This window comes from Balearica regulorum, chromosome 3 (assembly GCF_011004875.1).
Source record: "Balearica regulorum gibbericeps isolate bBalReg1 chromosome 3, bBalReg1.pri, whole genome shotgun sequence".
Taxonomy (NCBI): Eukaryota; Metazoa; Chordata; class Aves; order Gruiformes; family Gruidae; genus Balearica; species Balearica regulorum.
The window spans coordinates 72,017,412-72,040,355 of record NC_046186.1 but is presented as its reverse complement, the minus strand read 5'-3'; the positions used below and the strand labels follow the sequence as shown (position 1 = coordinate 72,040,355).

Genomic DNA, 22,944 nt, shown 5'->3' with positions numbered 1-22,944 from the left:
CTTAATCGGAAGTTCACTTTCTTCATACAGTCCATTCAAATGCACTAGCCCGGCACAGCTACTGCCCTTCCAGGGCACAGTAATTTGCAGTGTGTCTTCTCGGCTGCCCTGAATTTTAGTCTTTGTCTTGCAGATCGCATTCCAATGAGACGTATCAAGCTATAGAATCTTATGACATATTACAATCAGATGCTACAGCAAATATTACAGAAAAACCACAGTCAAAAAAGTTATTTATTCATCAAAGCAGACTGCCTCCAAGCCATCACACATTCCATGGAAGGGAAGAAAAGACATCTCCCCTCCTAACAATGCAAGACCTCTCCTCTAGAGGACATACATGTTCTTAAAATGTATGCATACTGGCTAACACTGTTTAAAAGGCAAGGTCTTGTTTATCAGAGCAAGCCAGGCATTTAAGGGCTTGCCAACTTTCACCAGAAGCCAGGCTCTGATAACATCACCTTCATTCCTCGGTAGAGGAAGGGTTATTAACTGACCTGCTTCTACCACAAAACCTGAAAATTAATCCCACCTAGGCTTTGGCAAACGCAATGCAAGTTACAAATTCTATTTTGCTGCTAATTCTGCTAGTGACTATTTTCTTCTTTCTTACCCACCCAACATAAACTGCCTGACATCATAGCAGCTGTATCCCCTCAACACTACAGAGGCCAGATGGGCCAAGTATCAAGTGAATCTCAGTTTTCAGAGGCATCCTCCAGCAATGTCACAACATCAAGTTTTCTGCATACATAAGTAAGCAAGTGCTATTGATTTAGTGTGGGGCAGCACTTCCATCGCCATTGCAAGCGGCACAGTAGTACTTCAGTGCCTTTAACCACTGCTGCACAGTGGTGCCAGCAAATCGAGCTGACAGGACTAAGCCAACAAGAAGCACTTAATGGAAGGAAATAAAGAATTTTGAGTATTCACACACAAATGGTATCTGTGTGCTTTCTGGAAGGAGCGTGCACAGCACATTTCTGTCGCCCCAGGTCTTCTATCACGCTCATTACCATAGCGTATGAAAGTACTGACAGATAAATACAAACTCCTTGTAGAAAGGGGAGGTACATCCTGCAAATCTCTTCACAGTGGAGATGGGCAATTCACTTGCTAGTGCATGTTTATGTTTCCAAAAAGCTTTAGACAACATTTCTTACCATTTCACTAATGTGAAATACTTTATTAAAACAATCTTTCTGGAATCAAGGCTTACTCTGACAGCCATACACTGGGTATTCACTGAATTATAACGCCAAGCTGCCAACAGAAGGCAACTGCTGTTACCCAGTAACTGTACATCCATTTGAGACAATGTTGGAAATGCTGGAAGAAAACTTATTTTAGTTCCCCTCTCTCTCTTTTTCTCATTCTTCATCTGTACTTGGACCTCTCTTTGTCTTTTGATTTCTTAGGACTTCTGCTTCTGTCTGCTTTTTTATCCCAGTCTCTTATTCTGAAGTCTTCTTTGTATTTGTCTCTTTGCTTGCTGTAAGTGTAGTCTCTCTCTTGAGATCGGCTGCGGCTCCGATGCCAGTCTTTCTTCTCACTCTCTATCTTCTCTCTGCAGCGTTCTCCTTCGTGTTTTCGATCAGAATCCTGTTAAAGCAATTGGATAGATACACAGTTACAGACGAAAGGGGAAAAAGACATGAAGAGAACTAAAAAAAAAAAAAAAAAAAGTCAAGCATGTGTGCTTCCTTAGCTAAGGCTGGTACTATCTGAAACAGATTCACATCCATGATGATTTCAAAAAGATAACGCATAACCCTCCCCCACTGTAACTATATGAAGAAGAAAAGTCTACAGCTTTTGTCAGCATTTATGGAAAAAAGCATGGCTGCCAGGCATGTTGCTGCTTGTATTTCCTAGGGAGCTTGAGCAAAAACTGGTTATATCAGGGATTCAACTCAGATACATATTACCAAACTCTTCATAAGCATCACGCAAGCTTCTAAGCTAGATTTGGATTTCGACTTCTTATCTAAGCCATGGAAGTATTTCAATCACAGGTTTTGGTTCAGGCCCCACAGGCATTCCAGTGCTATGAAGATGCAGAACACTTTTTAAGACTTGCCTGTAATAATCCTTAATGGCCTAAATTCTAGGCTTTGGAAAAATGAGTGACACAGTTATGAAGACCAAAACTACACACACATGCACACAAACTACTTAACTTCCTTGAAGCTTGAAGTCCACTAGGAAAGGCAATATGGAGAATCAAATTATTTTAAATGTACAGTCAAACAATAATGAGGTAATGAAAAATTAGTTGTATTTTGCAGGCCGATGGGTATGGCCCATCATACATGAGGATACACTCATTACACAGATAGTAAACTCTAAGGGGTAAAAGTCTATCTAATTTAAAACGGCCTAAAAAGGAGAGACCAACAATCTGTACTACAAGTGGTAACGGTGTTTCAGAACACACACAAACAACGTTAAAAAAACCTGCTGTCACTTCAGGTAGCCAAAATGAGTAAATTTTTAATTTCCCTGGCTTTCTGTCTATTGTCACCAAGAATGCTGACTGAGCGGCTCAGCGTACAGAATGGATTTGCTCTGGAGAGAAGTGAGGTTTATGCAACAGAGGAGGAATTGCTGTCAGTAGAACATCTGCTTCACCTGGTGCACTAGGCAGAGAGCATGAAACCACTGAGACAGCATATTAGTAAATGAAGGAAAGATAGCTTAATTACTCAGACTGTAAAATGTCACACTAATGAGATTATGGCACAGCACGTGCTAGAACAACTACGTGGAGACATCAACACCCGTACAGGCCACAGCATCATGGTAATTTTAAAAGTAAAAAAATAAAGATCACTTTAGTTGCCATCGCATTTGAAGGAACTCTAAAGATTTTCTTAATACATAACACAGTCTTGGCATGTGAACTCCTAACATTTTCAAGCACTGTTGAAAACTATTTTGATCTTATTATTCAACTAAGATATACAGTGAAACAAAATACAAGAGGAGCTTCAGAATCCTGCAGAAAGATACATATACAACTTGCTATTAAGAAGGTGGTTGGCACTTTTGTTTTGAAGGTACGATCACTTCAAAGTTTAGTATTGCTATATGCTCTAGTAGACAGATATCATTTTATGGGATTTTAATAACACCACTATTAAACACAGATCTTTATGGACTATCAAAAATGTCTACATTAAATTACACAGTATTTCTTTCTTAATTTCAGATACGATTTTCATTTTTCTAAGTATGTACTCATGACAGTAGCATTCACAATTGTATGGTTAAAACCTATACTGCATGTACAAACAAGCAAACTTTATTTATTTAAAAGAATAGTGAAAAAACAAAACCCAAAATCCTCTACTCAAAGCAGAGCTTTTATCCAGAAAGGCAGTGATCAGGATGGTTCCCAGAGCAAACACCACCTTTCAAATTATGCAAGTAATGCTGAAGTACTAGAGTTAAAAGAAGCAACATAAAATCCCTGGACCAACACACACATTAATAATCACAGATTTGATCTTTATCTAGATAAAAAAATTCTGCTACTGCTGGGTACAGTAATCTCACTGGTGGCCAAATGTTTATTCCACATCTTTACTGTCAAACTCTATTTCAGTACAGGTATTAAAATCTGAATCCATCAAAAAGGAATGGTGATCCCAGCTATTTATAAGACGTTTGTCACTTCATTTTCAGAATGACCCACAGTCGTATTACTCTTGCGCCCAAATGTCTCAGTCTCCATCTGTTTGAACAGGACAACAGGTTTCAAGCCCCTTTGTGGCAAGGTCTGAATAAATACCAGAAGATGGACAGACTGGTGGTGGAATAGAGGAACAAGACAAAAATATTGGCCAGAAAAACAGATGGTGAGCTTGGTGCACTGCTTCCTTCTAGCTGGTTTGTTGCTGAAGGTTCCTCCCAGCACAAAGAGAAACAGGAGACAAGCAGAACAGCAATCAGTTGAAAAAAATCTACCAAGCCAACACTGGAGACAGGCTACTAGCCAAGTCAGGGCAGGGAACAGGTTAGAGAAGACAAATAGCCTACGTTCAATGCCATAGAAAAGGGCAACTTAGTGAAAGGATTAAAAAGTCACATGAGCACAGAGCCAGCTAAGCACAATGACCTTCACAGAAACATTTAGAGTATAGGTGTACAGGGGAAGTCTGAAAGTACCACAAAAAGGCCATTACAGTAGCTAACATGATCACAATATAAAGAAAAAAGTAGTAATTTTAATTAACAGAATTAATTGCATCTTAGTTTCCCCCCCCAAAATTGGTTACGTTTCCCCTTAAATAAGATTGTACCTTTTTAAAGTCTTTGGCACAGAAAAAAAGTCAATTTTTTAAATGCTCTAACTTACTAAAAATAATGGTATTTTGAAATCAAATCTTTTATGCTCTATAAGTCAGAAACATGCTGTTTTCCAATTGGAAGAGGAAGAAAGCATGCCAAGTTAAAAACAGGCGCTCTGTTACTGCTGAAGTCCAGATTTCTCAATCTAGGATCACAGCCTCTTATCAGTCAATAAGTGATGATAATCCCAGTTCTTAATCCAGCATTGTGTTGGTCAACACACATGTGGAAGGAAATATGAAAAGAGGGAAATACACTTCTCCAGAAGTTCATGGCTGGCTTTGCCAAAAGTAATAACTTGCCAAACTGCACTTGAAGGTAAATCAGCTAGAAATACCACAAAAGTAGAACAAATATGCCACCTCTATATACATTAAGCACACCAGTTAAAAGTTAAAAGGAGTAAACAATTAGAAACAGCCTTTTCAGGAGGGAGATTTTGATCAAACTTGACCCTGAATATAAAGAAAACAGTGTCCAATAAGCAGCAAGAACAGGAAATGAAAAACAGAATAATCAATATCTTTGCCAAACCCATGCACTACAGAAACCTGAAAGTCAGGAAGCCCCTATTGCTCACAAAAATCTACTGGATAAGCTGATCCAGTTATCTTAAAAATCCAAGGAACCAAAAACCACAGAGAAAATTGGAAAGGAAACAGTCATAATATAGATCTCAAGCAGAAGCATAACCTGTATGTATTAAAAAAAACCTCAACCAAATCCTATTCACAAACTCACATGGTAATGCAGCCTCCTGCTCCAGACCCACATCCTGTTACCTACTAAAAGCAAGCCATAACACCCTACCTCTTCTGCCCTCTGGAATCAAGTCAAACAGCACATGATTCAAAAATATACTCTTAAAATATCAACACAGAGGCTGAAGATACAGGAAACGTGTGTTGGACTAAGAAAAGGATGAGTCAAAATATACTAAAGAAAAAAAAAAGACAGCAAGAGAACAGAAAAACAACTCAACATCATGGAAACTATTCAGAAAATAAAACTCCTTTAGTCATAGCTGGAGCTGGTAGCACAAACTGCAGTTTCAGTTGCCAGAACTTCCCATTATAAGACCCTGTTGCCTGCTAATTAAAATCTCTGCCACACTAGGGGCTCAGGGTAGAAGTTTAAGTATGAAGCATGGCTATTGTGGTCTTTGGCCAATTAGTTGTGGAAGGTCTGCTGTTGTTTTGTTTTAAAGTTCTTGCCTCAAATATATTCTAATATTTCCAAAACAGGTTAAGGGAAAATGCTTTGTTTCCCTATACTACAAATGGCACCGTTCATCGAAAAAGTTTCCATACTGTTATGCTTTGTTCTGGTGTCAGTATTCACACTGAACATACTCTGCCTCAAAAACATACCTCCTTCCCCTGTTCTTGTACAAATTCCCCAGATTATGCCTAAATTATAAATCTTATGCAGAATGTAATTTTTAATTTTTTTTTTATGTTAAACAGGATTTTTCAGGTAAACTGCCTGCAGATTTCATTTGGAAAGGGCCATACTGACACATACTGAACCTCTAAATCAGACTGAGTACATACTGCATAGTATGTACACACTATGCAGTACACAAGAATATTCAAGTAGAGGCACAGAGAAAGATTCTTCCCATAAATTAGTTCTCACAGTTCCAAGAGGGGACTATGTTGCTTGCCATCAGAGAATAGAAGAAAGCCTCCACCAGTGGTTCCCGGCATAAGAAGGCTAAGCTATTTATACCAAAACAGGTAAAGGTAAGCAACAGTGGAAAGCAGTGGGAAAGAAAATACCAGAATACAGCAGCAGCATGCTATATGAACAAACCACAATAGAGGCAGGCAACTAAATCACGAAAAGATATACAGAGACACAGAAGAGAGACACAGAAGAGATCACAGAGTCAAGCACTAGAAAATCCTATTTTCCAGAACCTGGAAACAGCACCATGAATCCCTCTGTCCTCGCATTTTTCTGCTATGAAATCCGCTGCTAATGTGTCTTGCAGTCCCCTTGTAACAATTATAACATACAGAGGTTAACAGCCTATTGCTGCCAGTACTTGCTGTACCACCTGCAGGGGTGGAGACATCTGAATGATTTTTAAATGTTCTCTGCTAATAACGCATGATCAGCCAGTTCCACAGGTGTAATTTCTGAGCCATTGAGAACAAAGACTACTTCCAGAAGTATCTGTTTCAAAAATGTTAAAGCAACAATGTCAATCAGCCGAAAAGACAGGAGGAAGTCTAAACCAACATTAGTTCAGACCTCTTGTATGTATATACTCTGATTGAGACTTTAACTATCTGAACAGGTCCCTCCCCTCCACCGAAAGGAGCCCAACTGAATTAGTATACAAATAGTGATAAAGAGACTTGTACCACAAATGAACAATAGGGCTTACTGGTGTCACGGAAGAGATTTAGTTGCTAACATTCATGAGAGAAGTTATCTTTAGCATCATAGCAAGAAGTGATGCAATGGAACAACCGAATCATGTATGCTCTCTGTACACAGAACTTAAGGCAGTACTCAAAACTCATGCCAGGACAATGGTTTTATTTACTGTGGCTGGAACATTATCACTTTCTGCAAAATTGCTAGAAGACAGCTTTGTTCTCACTCAAAGTTTGCATTGTTAAAATATTAGGGGTTTGGTGTTTTGTTTTTTTTTTTTTTTTTAGCTTAGCTCAATTCTCCCTAATGCTCACACTTTAATGGTGTTTAACCCTCCACTTCATCATTGCAGACACTGTTTCCACGAAACATCAACATCTTGACTATCTCAAGTTCACAGAAATGGGAGAACACTGACCTGACAGGCTGCAGTGGAAATAATGAATGACAGAACTACTGTCTTCTGATGATATCCTCCACAGTCTGAGCCCTACAGCACCACGTGCTTGTGCAATACAGATGCAAGCAAACCCGCATACAGATTTTACAAAAACGCTTCCAAAACAGTTAAGGAAAAATAAAAAAAGATAATGCAAGGAGATTGTGTTTCTGATTTCATATAGGAAAAAGCCAACACATGCTGGTCTGGCAAGAAAATGAGAAATAGTTTGCATTTGTGAAATATGATTAACTAGTAGTTTATGACTGGGAATATGTGAACAACAGGTTCAAAGTGCTGAAGATCTCCTACTTTATGAGAGGTTACATTGCCTCTTCAGGATGTTTTCGCAAAAAGCCATTCAGACATGCCAAGCTTCAAAAGTCCAGGAAGATTTGGAAAGTTTCTTTCATAATCAGATATTAACATCAGCCTTCTGTACATTTGCAACTGCTGTATTTTATGAGACTTTGCATGCCATGTCCTCAGGTCAATATTAGACCTTTTTCCCAGCTTCTCTTATTAGGAGAACAATAAACGGGTATAGAGTTAATACACAAAGAGGTTAGTACCTTAGATTTTTTGGTCCTCTTGTCATCCTCTTCATCTTCAGAGTGGTGGTGCTTTTTCTTCTTTTGTTTTTTAGCCAAGTGTGACCGACTTGCTTGAGACTCTTCTATATCCTCATCCAGCACAAGGTCATACTTGGCACTGATAGTGTTGGTTAAGGACAGATCTGTTACTTAATATCAATAAAGAGCAGAACATAAAAGCTCATGAAGTAAACAAACCCCTGTTTATGAGACCAGGGTTTACCAAGACTTAAAAGGTATTTCAGTTAGAACAGGATGGTACACATTGAAAAAAAAATCAGCTGTGCTACGATGACCGAATTCTGTCCTGTCAAAAAGTACAGCCAGGTCCCAATTCTCCCTTCTTTTCTACCTGTGGATATCTGAACAAGCTACAGTCTTCTCTTCTCTCATGCTCACCACAAGCAAAGCAGAATCGCAGAGCATGATTTAGTTACTACAATGGTCCCATTCTGGATGCAGCAGGTCCCTTGCGAAGCTACTTAAAACTCTGTTATGCCCTGTCATTCCAGGGCTCTGGACTGGGAACATTATTTATCTCCACACACATGGAAGTGAAACAGCACATTCTCATTTGACTAAATTCACTGAAGTCATCAAATGAAAAATGCAAAAAGCTTAATTCCATCTCAAACACCCAATGTTTGTACAAAGCACAGCAAAACACCTTTGGCAAGCTTGAAGAATAGTAAGTCTTTTCCAGGCTGTTTTCATAAACTGTACGTAGTGCAAAAAATACCTTTGACCAGAAAAGGATACTCCTGCTTTGGTTTTACCTTCTCCTTCAGAGTAAGTTTTGAACGTTTGTCACGTTCTTTTTCGTACTCTTTGAAATCGTCCTTGCTATACCGCCCACCTGTCCACAGAAAAATATATTCAATTCACTCCAACTGAATAAAACAACCAAGATCCACACCTATCACTAAGTTCTGCTTACGAATTTAAGGGCTCTGCATAACACACAGAGATTCATAGCATGATACAGTTCCAGAAACAACAGTGACATCTGGATAACAGAGCAGAAGACAGTAGGACAAGTTGTGATTTTCTGTCCTTCTCTAGCTTGCAGATCCCATTAAACAACATACGACTTTCTCCCCACTGATGTCCCGTGGAGACAACGCATGAACAGGATCAGAAAGCAGGATTTAGCAGCTACTCCCCACTTTGATTACAGGTCCTATGTCAGACTACTTAAAATTCTGTTACCATGAAAGCCTACAGACTATTCTCATTATTAAACGAATTTTTGCTCTTGGCTGCACTAAGGGAAACCTCCAAGACAGCTACAGCTTAGGAATTTCAAGTGGAAAACGATAAAAAAATTGCCATGTCTTGATTTAAAGAGGGGCATAACAGATTTCATTTTCCATCCATTCACATGAAAGCACCAGCTCACAGATTAATAAACTATTTTACAGCAAGGTGCTGCCATCTCATGATCATACTTAAAACTGCAACATGAACTGGCTAGGTCAGAAATGACTACTGAAGATGGAAGGACAATAGCTCCCCTAGGTCATTTTTTGGGTACCACATAAGCACAACAAGATGACAATATATTTAGCTCTCCAATAGTTCGAACAATTTAGAGCTAAGTTACCTAGATAAAGAACAGTTTTCCATGTAGTCAGTTAGTACACAGGATGCACTGCAGAGCATGGAGTAGATTAGTTATTGGAGCTCTGTGCAGGACAAGTTCTAGTACCTCAGTGCTCATGACTAGTCCCCAGCCTGGCAAAATTGTATGCAAACAATTGAGGGCTGACTACACTTTGCTTCAGGCAAAGACATGCAAGAACATCACCACTCCAATGCGCAGTCATCTCTAAGTCCAGTGTTTTCCTCATGTCCCCAACAACCCCTGAATCCACCTCTCCCATCATCTTTTTCTTCCCAAAATATCCTCAAACATCTGAAATCGGATTTTATAACATACAGCCTGCTATGCAACATGCTTGACTTAGAGGAGGTGAAGAGGGGAGATCCCTGGTCTGAATAAGGACTTTTTTCCTGTATACACTCAACTGTCATACAGTGACTAAAGAAAAGAAACTGGAAAGTAACAATGTACTGCCATATTATTTTGCTAATAAGTAATATCAAAACCCATCACTTTTAAAGCTTATGGGGAACAAATGATTTAATGGCAAAACCACATCTGATAAAAAGGCAATCCATGGCAATGTAATGTTAATATAACAGTAGTAAACCCTCCTACTCTTTCATATAGAACAAGTGAAGAGAAGAGCTAACAACTGTGTTGCTCTATTTACTACTGTATCAGGAAAATTTATATCCCTGAAGATGAGATGATTTAAGGTCATAACAATTGCTTCTCTGTATATAATACTTAGAGTTTAGAAGCAATAGCTTAATAAGTTATGAGGATCAAAGAATCACAAGTGTACCTACCTTTTCCCTTCCACTTAATCTTTGCAACAGACTGGCTAAAATCCACATGTATCCGTCTGTCATCTATCAGCACATTGTCCATTTTGAAGTAGGCTTTCTCACAGTCTTCCTCCTGATATTATTTCCAAAAAAAATTTGAGTCATGATTATTTCATAGAAATATTCAGTTAAGAGCTCAAACACAAATTCAACTGCTTAATGGCACACATTTTTTCTAAAATCACGTAAAGCACAGCAGTTCTTGCATTGTGCCATTTCAAAAGAAATAGTTATGCTTTGTCCAAATGTTTACATTTCAAATTCCACTTCTTCAGTTCATTTCACTATTTCAAAAATTTGCCAATCCAGCTACATGTTTGGCACATGTAATACATTCAGAAAGACAAGGAAAAAAGGACAACAACTAATAAAAGCTCAATTTTATGTACATAAGTAGGCTAAGGAAAAGCAAGAATGCTTTTCCAATTTTCTCACAGATAAGAGAGATTAGCAGATACAAACAAGAAACTATGCACCACCAAGAGAACTTTTACTATCAGTCTCACAGTAAGAGCAGCACGTTGGTAAAGCAAGCATCATTTACAAGCCCAATATGGGACACTACTGTACAAACCGATCTACCTTCTTTCATACATCCTTCTCTCTATGCAGCATGCCTCCTTTTTCCCATAGCATTCCCTTCTTTAACTCTTCAAAGTCCTAATGTGCTCTGGGGGAAAAAAGGGACCTGCTCTCCTCCCACTGGTTTTAAGACAACCTAAGCACGCAATAAAAGTGTGTTCTTAGGTTGTCTTGAAATCAGTGGGAGGAGAGCAGGTCCCTTTTTTTCATTTAGGACATACAACTTCTATAAGTCAGTAAGAGAAAATATTAGCCACCCCACACTTGAAGATTTCACTGCTCTTCCTTAATGGGAAGTATGTCGAAATGAACTTTTATAAGCAGAATCTACATACAGTATACCTAAATAACATACCTTTTCAAACTCAATGAAAGCATAACAAAGAGATTCACCAGTCTTCCAGTCTCGAATCACTTCACAGCTAAAAAATTGATATGAAATTAAAATGTCAATGCTGTTGGAGCAAAACACATAGGACAGGCAAGCACTGCTTAAAAGCAAAAATAACAGCGGAAAAAAAAAAAAACCCAAAACATCCTTGAAGGTATTGTAACACTTGATTCTGACATCCCTACTGATGTATTTTTTTCTGTGCAGACACCCCCACATGTGGCATTACTTGAGTAATTATTACACTTAACTCACAAGTGGTTAACATCAAGTGTAGAACTAGGGATGAATCTCTGATTAATGAAACAAAACCTGTTTTCCAACACTACAGTTTGTTATTGATTTTTTGCATTTTACTAATACAAGACAAGAAATTTCACATTCTGTTTTCTCAGTCATTTTAAGGAAAGTTTAAATGGACATCATGTGACAAACTTTCTCTTCTTAGCAAGCACCTCTTTAGCAATCATCTTCTTATCTTTAGCAATCATGTTCTTATCAGGCAGTTCACTGGGCAAAAATAAGAAGCCTAAAGTATTCAATCAGTACATCCAAAATGGGAACATCAGTATTACCGAACTCTTGTATATGACATGAGAATTCTGACTACAGGATGTTAAAGGAGGTCAGACAGGCAACAAGGGCAGGAAATGTGGTGTTAAGCTGAGATTTAATGTGAGAGCTCCCCCTTGTGTACTGAGGAAGTGACAAATCAGGATTAGAATACACAATCCAAAAGATGATCAAGACAAAAAAAAAAGAGAGAGAAAGGAAAAAAGAAAAAAAAAAAGACGACACAGCTTGTCTGAATAGCCTTACCAATTCTTTGCAGTAGCCATCAGCAAGCAGTAAGACAGGACAGTCTTGTGCTAGAACCCTCCTTTGTGAATTATTCAGAGAATCTAACTGAAAGCAGAAGGACTGCAAAAGAAGCACTGAACAAACCAATAGAGAAAAAAAGTATAAACTATCTCTAGGACATCCAGAAACCATGCTGGAGTTGTAAGAGTGCCAAACAAAATGCCAATTTCACTCACACACATAGTCTAGAAAAGCATCTGAGAGGCTGCAGGCCTGTATGCTGGTACTGCACAAACTGGTAGAAACTAAACGCAGAAGAGAGTCGGCGTGCATCTGAACGAACAGGGACCTACTCAGGACCATCTGAATAAACGTAAGTGAAGGGCTCTGAAAGAGTCAACATGCTTATGCACGATGATGACCCATTTGATGCAGTCTTTTGAAATCCCTCTGGAAATTCTAATAAACTCCTGCACCACAGGCTTTTGGGGAAACTAAGCAGCAACAGCATAAGAAACATCTTTGCATTGATGAACATGTGAAAGACCAGGTAAGAGTAAACAGTCATTTCTTACTGAGAAAGTAAAGAGGTCACCAGTGGAGTTTGCTGATGATACTAAATTGTTACAGATCGCAAAAATAAAGACTGAAACAAATGCAGAAAGTTCTTAAAAGAAAAACTGAACAAGATAGCAAATGACATTCAACATCATATACAAGGAGTACACTGAATGCCAGAAATGTTTGTTGCTTTATCTCAATGCTGTACGTATTTCCACAGAAAAGAAAAACCCAGAGGCTGTATCGAGCTCATGTAGCATCTAAGATAAAACTGCTGAAAGAAGGGAGAGGACAGGGTGCTGGGGAGAGTATCATATGCTTTCCTTGTTCCTACACTTCCCTAGGCTTTCACTTAAAGCCACTGCTGGGACAGGATACTCATCTACCTAGATCCGATTTTGTATCACCGTTGTTGTGGTCTCTATCCAAATACATGCAGGCGCAGGATGAATCTTGACACACCAGAATACTACTTAACAGCCAAACCTAAAGAGACTGGTGGGAATCTAGTTCAGTTTCAACAAAGAAAGCTTTCTTTCTCATTTTACAATAATTACCTTTTAATGGGACCAAATCGTGAAAATATTATCTCTAGGTCTTCATCTGTGGTCACAGGATTCAGTTTACAAACAAACAGCACGTTTTCTGGTGGCTTGACCTCTGCATCTGGCAAGTCTCCCACCTGTGGCACGCAGAAAAAGATTCTCATCACTTCTGCCTAAAGCTCTCCACATTTTATTGCCACAGGCACACTGGCAACACATCTTTTGGATGATCTCAGACACATTCCTATCACAAAATAAAAAGTTAATAAAATATTTTTCCTACTCAATGTCACAAAAAAAGGGTTTTCCATAGCACCTAAAAATTATTATCTATTTGCAATTCCACCACTGGGATTTCATGAAAGTCACAAATACTTTCTACCTCACTTTCCCTGTTTGTAACATAACAAATACACAGTTCTAAAAGGTGAAAGTGTACTTTTAGAGCCACTCTGTTATAAAAATAAAAGTGGACTGGACCTATTACTTAGTCTCTGTCTGTACCCAAGATAAAATCACCTTTCCTTGAAATCTGGCAACAACTAGGGTAAATTAAATTTAAGATAGCTTGATAAGGATAAGAAGTTACAAGTATACAGCTTTGTTCAGATAAACAGAAGGGAGAAAGCATTCATGCTTACTAAGAAACAACACTTGCTTACAGCACAACTTCAATGTTTGTAACCTTTGATCAAAATTCCCATCCTCAAATTAAGTTACAGAGGAAAATACAAATGCACACCCCCCCTCCTGTTGAACTGGAGCACTTTTTAAAACCTGGACAAAAGACGAGTGCTATTTAAACTATTTATCTTCATCTTTTACTTAATGTGTTAATAAAAAGGTAATGCATAGTAGTAGTTTGATAGCACAAAGAAGTAAAATAACACAAGACGCAGACTGCACAAAAGAGGATACAAAAGGAGTTTAAGCACATGACGCTCTCAGAGAAGTTCATTGTTTCAACAAAAGAACAATAGAACGAATAGTTGGGTTTTTTTCAAATCAGTGAAATTAGCAGTACACTTAGTTTTCCATCTCTTCAGCTTATATAACATAGCTCCCTACTGCATACACCCAGCAATACTCAGGGGAAATTACTGCATTGGATCATGTATCCCACTTGCCTTTTTTAGCTAACCTTATCTGGAAAACAGGTGATTAGTCCCACTGCTGTGGCAAAACAAGAGCCCACACTTGCAGGTCTTCTGCAACACTGTGGCTACATCTAGACTGACTTTGGTATTAGTCTCTGCTGCAAACTAATCACCATAAATTTCAATTTCGTAGTTATAAAGTGTGATAGATTCACCCACACAGTGTGTGTGCTTTTTTTCCTTATATAAAAAAAAAAAAAAGACTTCAAAGCCTATTCAAAATTTTTGTTAATATATGGTAACTGCCAGCAGTTACCAAACATTATATTTAAGAAAAGAACATAAAGAAAAGAACATAAAGTTAACCAATGTTAAATTCAACTCATCCCACAGAAGGAAGACAACCATTACATATATGAATAATGCGATCTCAATGCCACTATATGCACTTGGAAGAGATTATCTCAAATTAGCTCAGGTCTCTCTCGCACATGCTAAACCTTTTCCAGGATTAAAAATATTCAGCAGCACATTATGTATGTTATGGTTTTTAACTGGATGCATTTCTAGCAAGTTTTTATAAAGCCTCCACTGGTCCACTTTTAATCCTGGCTTTGCAAATGAAGTATCATCTGTTTTATCAGAAAGCCACCTCCAGTGCTCGTGCTCAATCCTTTTCATTGCACCACAGACACTGAATAGCACAGATTCTGAGTCATCATCATCAGATGAGCAATTTCAAGATAAATCGTACACTTCCCCATAGACTTAATATAACATGCACACACAGGAATAACATCTAAAAAAGGTAAATACAGAAAAATGTTCACCATTTCCAGAAGAATGGCACGAGTTTTTGCTTCTTTTTCTGCCTGAACTTCTTCTATTTCATCTGCAGACCGGCCTTTCAAGTCATCTATTTCTTCATCTGCTCCTATTCTGCCACTCTGAAAAATGAAGGAAAAAGCTATTTATTACCAAGCCATGGCCAAACATTCTTTCTTACTTTCCAAATATTACTTGGATGACCTCCCCCTCACCCCCCAAGACATCAAAAATGCTTAAGCACTGTATCTCTGCGGAACTGGGCTTTCATTCTGTTCTTCCCACTTAGATTAAAGAGAGAGAGAGATGTTATCCTCATGTGTTTCAGGCACTATGAACTATGTATGAACTTTCAGGCCCAATTTGAACCATATTCAGTTACATATTCTAAATTCTTTTATACTCCCATCTCATAATCAATATCTTATCACAAGTGTCAACTCATTTCTAATCTAGATAGCTCCTACCAGAAACAAAGATAAAGAACTCTGCAAATATCTGTGGTGTCTAATAAGACTCAAACATTAAATACAGTATATCACAACACAAATTAATTTTTACACATCTACATCTAGGCAGAATTTGAGATTTAATTTTTTCTCCTCACAGCATCTCTAGAATGCTGCCCTTCTTACAGACATTTCTAAACCAAAAGGTACATCTTCAGACAGGCTATAGGGAAAGAAAACTAAGTAAAAGCTTTCAAATCTCTACACGGTTGGCAGCAAGCTATTAAACTCCTTTACCGTTTAACATATCTGAAGGTACATCAGAGATTAACCACCGTGCAGATGTACTGTGAAAGCCTAATTCTAATCTTGTAATTATATCTATTAAGCTGAAAAATAAACAATATTGTGTCTAGTCAATTTATTCATTGCTTGAAATAACTGTTTCCATACAAGGAGATAACATCACATAGCAATTTCCATAACTGCAAGCTATGAGTAAGTTCTGAATAATTACTATCATATTTTTAGCAAATTCCTCCTGTTTGATCAAATACACCATGACAGTATGCACGCTTGCAGATATAACTCAAAGAATGACCAAGGTTACTTTCACTGAAACACAGACTATTTCACATTTAAAAGGAAAACAACAGTAAGCACTTTAATATTAATAAATGTTAGTTGTATTTTGTCTTCTACCAGAGTACACAAAAAGCCAGTCATGCCAAAGGTGAATATTCTGAACGTTCTGCTTAACTGCACTGTAATTAGAAATCTAAAATACAGCTTTCCAACCTAACTCCACCATAGTCAAAAGGGAGAGTGCCCAAGTCACCCTTTTATCCCTTTCTTAAAAGATTAACCAGCCATATTTGATTAAACACAGCAATAGCCTCAAATAACAGACAAGCATTTAACATATCAGAACTCAACATGGAGTAGAAAAGCGTCTTTTATCGTCCTATCCTAAAAATGTGTAGTTCTTTTAGTATATAGATTTGACAGACAAAGTCTGAAAGACAGAATTCTTAGAATCATAGAAGGGTTTGGGTTGGAAGGGACCTCAAATATCATCGAGTTCCAACCCCCCTGCCATAGGCAGGGACACCCTCCACTAGATCACGTTGCCCAAAGCCCCATCCAACCTGGCCTTGAACACTGCCAGGGATGGGGCATCCACAACTTCTCTGGGCAGCCTGTTCCAGTGCCTCACCACCCTCACAGTAAAGAATTTCTTCCTATTATTTAATCTAAATCTACGCTCTTTTAGCTTAAAGCCATTACCCTTCATCCTATCAGTACACGCCCTTATTTAGAAAAATAATTTCTTATGCTGACCAGGTCTGTGCTGGCCACTAACAGGGATAAGTTTATTAAATAATTTCTTCCAACTTTTCCCAAAGAAGCTATCATAAACACTCACATCTAGCTGTTCCTTAGTAGGTTCTGGTGAGCGATCAGGAATAGACAAGCCAGGTGGATCTTCAAATGGATCATCTAAAATCACTGTATGATTTATCCTTACAAAAAACAAAACCAAGACCAGCATCAGTCACATGCAAATAAAACTCTCTTTACCCAAGTAACAGGAAACCAGCTCTGCTGATTCTGTTATATCCCAAACAGCCAAACATACTGTATGCTTGTAAATACTTGTACTGATGTTTTTGTAAAGGCAACATAGTTACACATTTTCTTATATAGTTGTTTGTTTTAGTACCTGCTTATTTGACCAATAATACTAGAGTAAAGCAGTATTTAAGATACTGTGTGCAGGTCATGTGACATTGCCATATTATTCCAGTTTCCAAAAAAATTAATTTGTTTAATTATAATGTATTCCCCAAAAAGGGAAGTTAAAAGCAGTCACACCTGATATCTTGATAGGGGATAAAATCCTTATCTACAAAGGTTTCATTAATTGTCTTCAATACATCCATGCCTTCTGTCACTTCTCCAAATACTGTATGCACACCATCAAGGTAATCCAGGTTTTCCCCTGTAGTAATAAGAAACTAGAAAAGAAGATACTAAATCAGTAACAATAAACAGAAAAATTCAGGGCTTAAGTTTTACCTTAGGAGAGGTACAACTCTTACTGAAATCCGTGGTGAGAAAACCCCAAACTCTTTCTGACTCCTGCAGAAGATTAGTCTTCTTTCATCAGTTCTGAGAACATGGGGAGCCAACCTACAGCCACCACCCGAGGAAGAGAGGCTCTCTCATACATGTCTCCCTCTGCACGAGCTCGCAGCTTCAGCTCATTAAGCCCTTGTGTGTGTTGATATGACTCAGTAACCTGGCAGAAAACCAGACTGGCCAAGGAAGAGCAGGTATTTATCTGCCAGGTAGGTTGGTCGAGCAAGATCAGCAAAGAATGTGACATGCATCACAGCTGATGAAAGGGAGAGGACAGAAAGAGCATGGCTGCCCCTCTGGGCAGCAGTGAGCTAACAAAAAACCCCCACCTGTTCAAACCCCATTCAGCAGGTGCATTTTCATAATTTTGGCAAAAGCTTCCATTGTTCTACCTTCACCTGCTTCTACCCAGATTTTTTTTCTTCCTTCCCTTGTATCACAAACCCTTCTCCCCCAAAAAACAGGATGCAGCAGCATTGACAGAAGTACTAGAACACAGTAGTGTTGACTTATGTCAGCTGGATCCGACACTGAAAGCCTAACACAAATCAGATGTTTCACTTTAGGGCAAAACTGAAGCTATGAAAATTGATACCATCTGAACACTTGGTAACAAAATAAAGACAGAGGACACTTGGTAACGAACCAAGGATGAAAAAGCAGATATGTGCAAATAACAGAATACAATCATTACATGCACGGTTTACAATCTGACTGGTAACACCTTACTCGTCATTCTCTGCCACACAGTTAAGACTGGTTAGTATTTGGTATAGGTTACGCTAAGCTACGTTATATTTGTAAGCCATCTCCACATAATTTCTTACTGGAATTTTTCTTTCCCACGGAAGAAGCTGCAATAATGTTCCTGGGAACTGCATTCATTCCCATATGCCTGTGTATATGCTAGCAGGCTGCATTCTTAAATGTAAATATAAATGTCATCTCTTCTTCCTAAACTCCCCACCCAAACAATTTTATATATACAACGCAAGGAAGCAACAAAATTAACTCTCTATATTACAAGCTCTAGCTGGAATAAAACCATAGTTTTTTTTTAAATTGCTCTTCCATTATTAAACCCCTCCCCTTTTAAAAATTAAAACATACAGATATTACAAGTGATGCATTTTAATATACAAAAGTTACAATGCACCTAAATTAGATCATATAGAAAGAATATCATTCTATAAGATTAGAGCTTTAAATATACCTACAGCAAAAACTCTGTGGACACGAACAGGGAACAGCAAAGGGAACAACATCACTTTCAAAAATTGTTTTATAACAGCACTGGGACAAAACTGTAAACTTGCATTGTATTATTAATGCACACTTTTATGTAACCGTACAGAGGAAACTGTGGTATGATTTAAGTTTCCAAACTAACATGAAGTTACAACCAGAAAGTTTTAAGATAGGGTTTTAAAACCCTATTTCCTTACTTTTCACTTGCACTTAACTACAGGATTTTTTCCTGCCCATACTATAAATTAGCAAAATCACATCAAGGTTTTAACAGAAGTAAACAAACATGGGGAAAAAAAAAAAGAGAGGACTGAACTCTAACAAACAAAATTGATAAAATTAATCTAGGACAGGATTTGAATCTGAGTATTTTAATCTCTTTCTTGCCTGTAATCAAATACCCACTGGCACCTGGGACACTATGCAAAATACTTACCTTATCTATGTCTGGTTTTTTATGTGCCTTTTGACCATATTACAAGATGATGCTATTGAGATGACACTGTCATTGTTATGCCCCTTTTGTAAATTCATGGAATTTTCATCTCAGTTACTTAGACATGTACCAAGGCTTTCCAACACTGTATATGCTGACCTGTGATCCATGCTGATCATTGCCATTGTTCACCATTGACACGGTTCCCTTTTTCTTGTGTTTAATTCTTGGCACTTTTTCTGCCTCAAAAAATCTAGCTTGATCACCGTACAGTTGACTGAAAATATATACAACGAATATGTTATAAGACAAAGGAATTTGGAAAAGAGAGATAAACAAATGCTGTGAAACAGTACATAAAGCATCTTAATTTTTTTTACATTGGCATTCAGATAAAACCAGAATTTACATTGCATCCATGAACATTTTTATAGACTTGTACAGTTACATAATTCACTTTATATCACATGGAACTACAGATTCTTCTCTGAGGCATTTCACAGCAGCTTTTTTGGGGGGCGGTAATGGGGTCTATCTGTATCTTTTTAAATGCAGTACATAACATTTTTCTAAGGCATGAAGCAAATATATATTTTGAGAAGTAGGTTCTGTAAAAGTAAGTTAATCCACACTGTAAAGACCTAGTAATTTATGTCACAAATTTCTCTTCCAAGATAAATGGAAGGCCACTAAATCTATGTGTAAACTTATTTCATCACATAGAGAGGACTGCATACAGTAATTTGAGATACACAGGATATGGCAAATTGTTAAATTCTTTTTAATTTTTTAAGTCTAACCCTGACATCACTCATTTTGTTTCACTCCATAACTGACAGAGGCATGGTCAATACACACATTTGCCCAAATTTAAGGACAGTGTTCTGTCTGAACTCATTTTGCTAAGCAGGTATAAGGCCTCTACAAAAAGAGGATTCAATTTAAACTTTGCCTGCATCAGTTTCCTGGGTAGCAAGAACAGAAACTCCAATTTCGTGGATTTCAGTAGTAATGAACAGGTAGAAAAGACAAACTGCCATTCTCCATGCTGGTACGGAACACACTCTGCCACACGCTATCACTCTATAATTCCCTATCTGCCACACCAAAGAGCCTCAGAAGACCAATCCTTATAAGAGCATAATATCAAAATAAACTTGATCTACCCATGTGCAGAGACAGCTCAGGTCTGGCAAGTTTACCTACCTAGACTTGCATCTGCTTAGCACAATCATACTGCTTCCAGGATCACCAGACTCATGATCCATGTATGCAGGTTTTCAAGGTTTTGTGTTTAAGATGATCTGACAGATCAAACTTAGAAAAGTCAATGTTGGTCTGGCAACACTGTCTCTGTTCAAACTCAGCTATTTATCTCTGCATACTGTGTTCCCCAGCACTCCAGGTTTAGTTCTGCTCTGCAATTTTAATTCTATTTTTTTAATAACAATTTCAAAGAAATCACACAGAACATATGCACTTTGCTAACTTCCATCGTAGCTGAACGATTTCTTCAATTGTTATGTGCATGACCATCGAAAACATCTTAAACAAGGAAGAAAAGTGATTTCCTTATAGACATTCAACATGACTAAAATGAACTCAAGTAAATTTTTAGAGGAAATCAAGTCCAGCCTCTATATTCCCCTCCTGCTCAATTAAATTATTTTTGTTACAAAAATAAACGTAGTAAACAAATCACTAACGATTTTGCCTTCTACAGAGCAGTTGGTTATGATACTTCTCTTACAAAACCAAAGCTATAGTTATTTGTGAACTTTTAAACAAACAGATATTTATGTACAACTTGTTAGTTGTAACTTCACTTCTAATGTCAGCAATAGAATACTGTCCAGAAACAAAACCTGAATAGTCAAAAACAGCATAGGAATTAAAAAGTTATTTAGGTATGACAACCAATAAGTTTATGCATCAATATTTTTACTTCCCATCAGCAATTCTGCCCCAAGAGAGATGAAGACAATCTAATTGGAACCCCTATTCCCCTATACAACTTCTCTGTTGATTAAGTAACACAACTTTCACTTACCAAAATATGGATTCCCCTCCACGGCCAGTTCCCATGGGGTCACCGGTTTGTATAATAAAATCCCTCTGTCACAAAGCAGAATACATAAGATGTTGCTTTCATGTTTGTGACTTTACACAAACAAAAAAATAAGGAATTGAGAATACTCACCTGTACATTATAAATAAGACAGTAGTTGTAGTACTTGACTTTGCAGAGCTTCAGAAAATTCAGACAAGCTGTAAGAGATTATAACTACATTTACTAAAGAAACCCCAAGATATAATAAGTATAGATATAACAGATATCCAGTTCAATGTGTAGAAAAGCATTTTCGGAGCAGATTGTGTTAAGACTTATCAGCATACAACCTATAAACGCTGTGAGAAATGCTCTAAGGAGAGGTAACACTTCCTCCCTCCCCTGAAGTGTACCTCTAGTGATTCACAGAGCCCTAAATCCAGCTACTTAGAGAGAAATGCACATTTTTTTTTCTCCCCAGTTTCTTTCCAAACACCAAAGGAAGATCACAGTTGCCTTTTGATTTAGAATAGATTTTGAATACATTTTTAGAATACATTTTTCTCATTTTTTTAATAAATATGCATCGCCTTTATAAAAAACGCATAATAATAAAAAAAACCCCAAACTTCCCAACAGCACGTGATGCTTGTAAGTATTTCAAACACACACACAGAGACACAAGCAGCCCACGGGGACCGCTGGTGGCCACGGGAAATCCGGGCACTCATTCGGATCTAATCCCAGGACCGAGGTCCGACGCGACGCGCCAAAACGCAGGGTGGAAGGAGGCGTGCTGCGGACGGGAAACCACCCGTGGGAAGCCGGCTTCCTCAGGAGGCCCTGCCGGCAGCGAAACATCGAGCTGCGACAGCCCCGGCAAAGGGTCCGCCTCGCTACCGGGGGCGGGGCCGCAGCGGCACAGCGCTGAGGGCAGCCCAATGGCTGGCGGGGCCAGGAGCGGCCTAACGGCCTCCTCTGTCCCGCACGGCGGAAAACCTCGGGCGCCTTCGCAGCCCCCAGAGCCGCGGCGGCCGCGCCGCCAGCCGGGCTGCTGCATAGGAGCGAGACGCGCGTCCTCCCCCAGCGCCTCAGCGGCGGCCGCGAGCAGGGCCGGGCGGCTAAAAACCAGCACTGCCTGACCGATCAGGCGCCGTCCGGACGCGGAGGGCGGCTGCAAGCGTTGCCTACAGCCGACCGCTCCCAGCGGCGGCGACTAGCCTGCCCGCAGTTCTACTCGGGGCTTCCACCTGCCCGCGCAAGGGGCAGAACAGCGCCCGTTCCTGGCCACGACTGCCTCAGCTTGCCCCGGCCCCGGCCCGCCGCGCTCCTACCGCGGGGCCGCTCCTCCGTGTACAGGTCTATCACCAGGTCGCCCAGCGTGGTCTCCAGCAGCACGGCCATGGTCGCCGCCCGTCTCCGCACGGTGGCGCCGCCCGCCGTCGCTGGGCCGCCCTCTGCCGGCGCGGAGGAAGAACTGGCGCCGAGGCAGTGCGCCCCCGCCCCCACCGTAGGCCGCGGACTGTGGAGAGGGCTGTCTGGGGCAGGCAGGCAGCCAGGCGCCCCGGAGGATCTCCTCGCTACAAG

At 39.1% G+C, this 22,944-nt stretch overlaps 1 protein-coding gene across 1 annotated transcript; it reads right to left on the bottom strand.

Moving 5' to 3' along the window:
• Window positions 1-1,158: 1,158 nt before the first annotated feature.
• Window positions 1,159-22,824, bottom strand: PPIL4 (peptidylprolyl isomerase like 4). The gene is made up of 13 exons (XM_075748442.1): window positions 22,692-22,824; window positions 21,508-21,575; window positions 21,358-21,422; window positions 19,467-19,584; window positions 17,357-17,499; window positions 16,908-17,004; window positions 15,038-15,154; window positions 13,123-13,247; window positions 11,168-11,234; window positions 10,192-10,303; window positions 8,536-8,632; window positions 7,756-7,894; window positions 1,159-1,605 (listed from the first exon to the last, which is right to left on the bottom strand). The coding sequence occupies exons 1-13, from the start codon at window positions 22,759-22,761 to the stop codon at window positions 1,381-1,383; spliced, it is 1,443 nt and encodes a 480-aa protein (XP_075604557.1). The 5' UTR covers window positions 22,762-22,824; the 3' UTR covers window positions 1,159-1,380.
• Window positions 22,825-22,944: the final 120 nt, after the last annotated feature.

Excerpts from the sequence above, each read along its gene's own strand:
- PPIL4 (XM_075748442.1), bottom strand. The coding sequence starts at position 22,761 with ATGGCCGTGCTGCTGGAGACCACGCTGGGCGACCTGGTGATAGACCTG. Across the intron at positions 11,235-13,122 it reads CGATTTGGTCCCATTAAAAG|CTGTGAAGTGATTCGAGACT; the intron begins GTAATTATTGTA and ends TCAATTTTTTAG. Across the intron at positions 1,606-7,755 it reads AGAGGACCAAAAAATCTAAG|GATTCTGATCGAAAACACGA; the intron begins GTACTAACCTCT and ends TTGCTTTAACAG.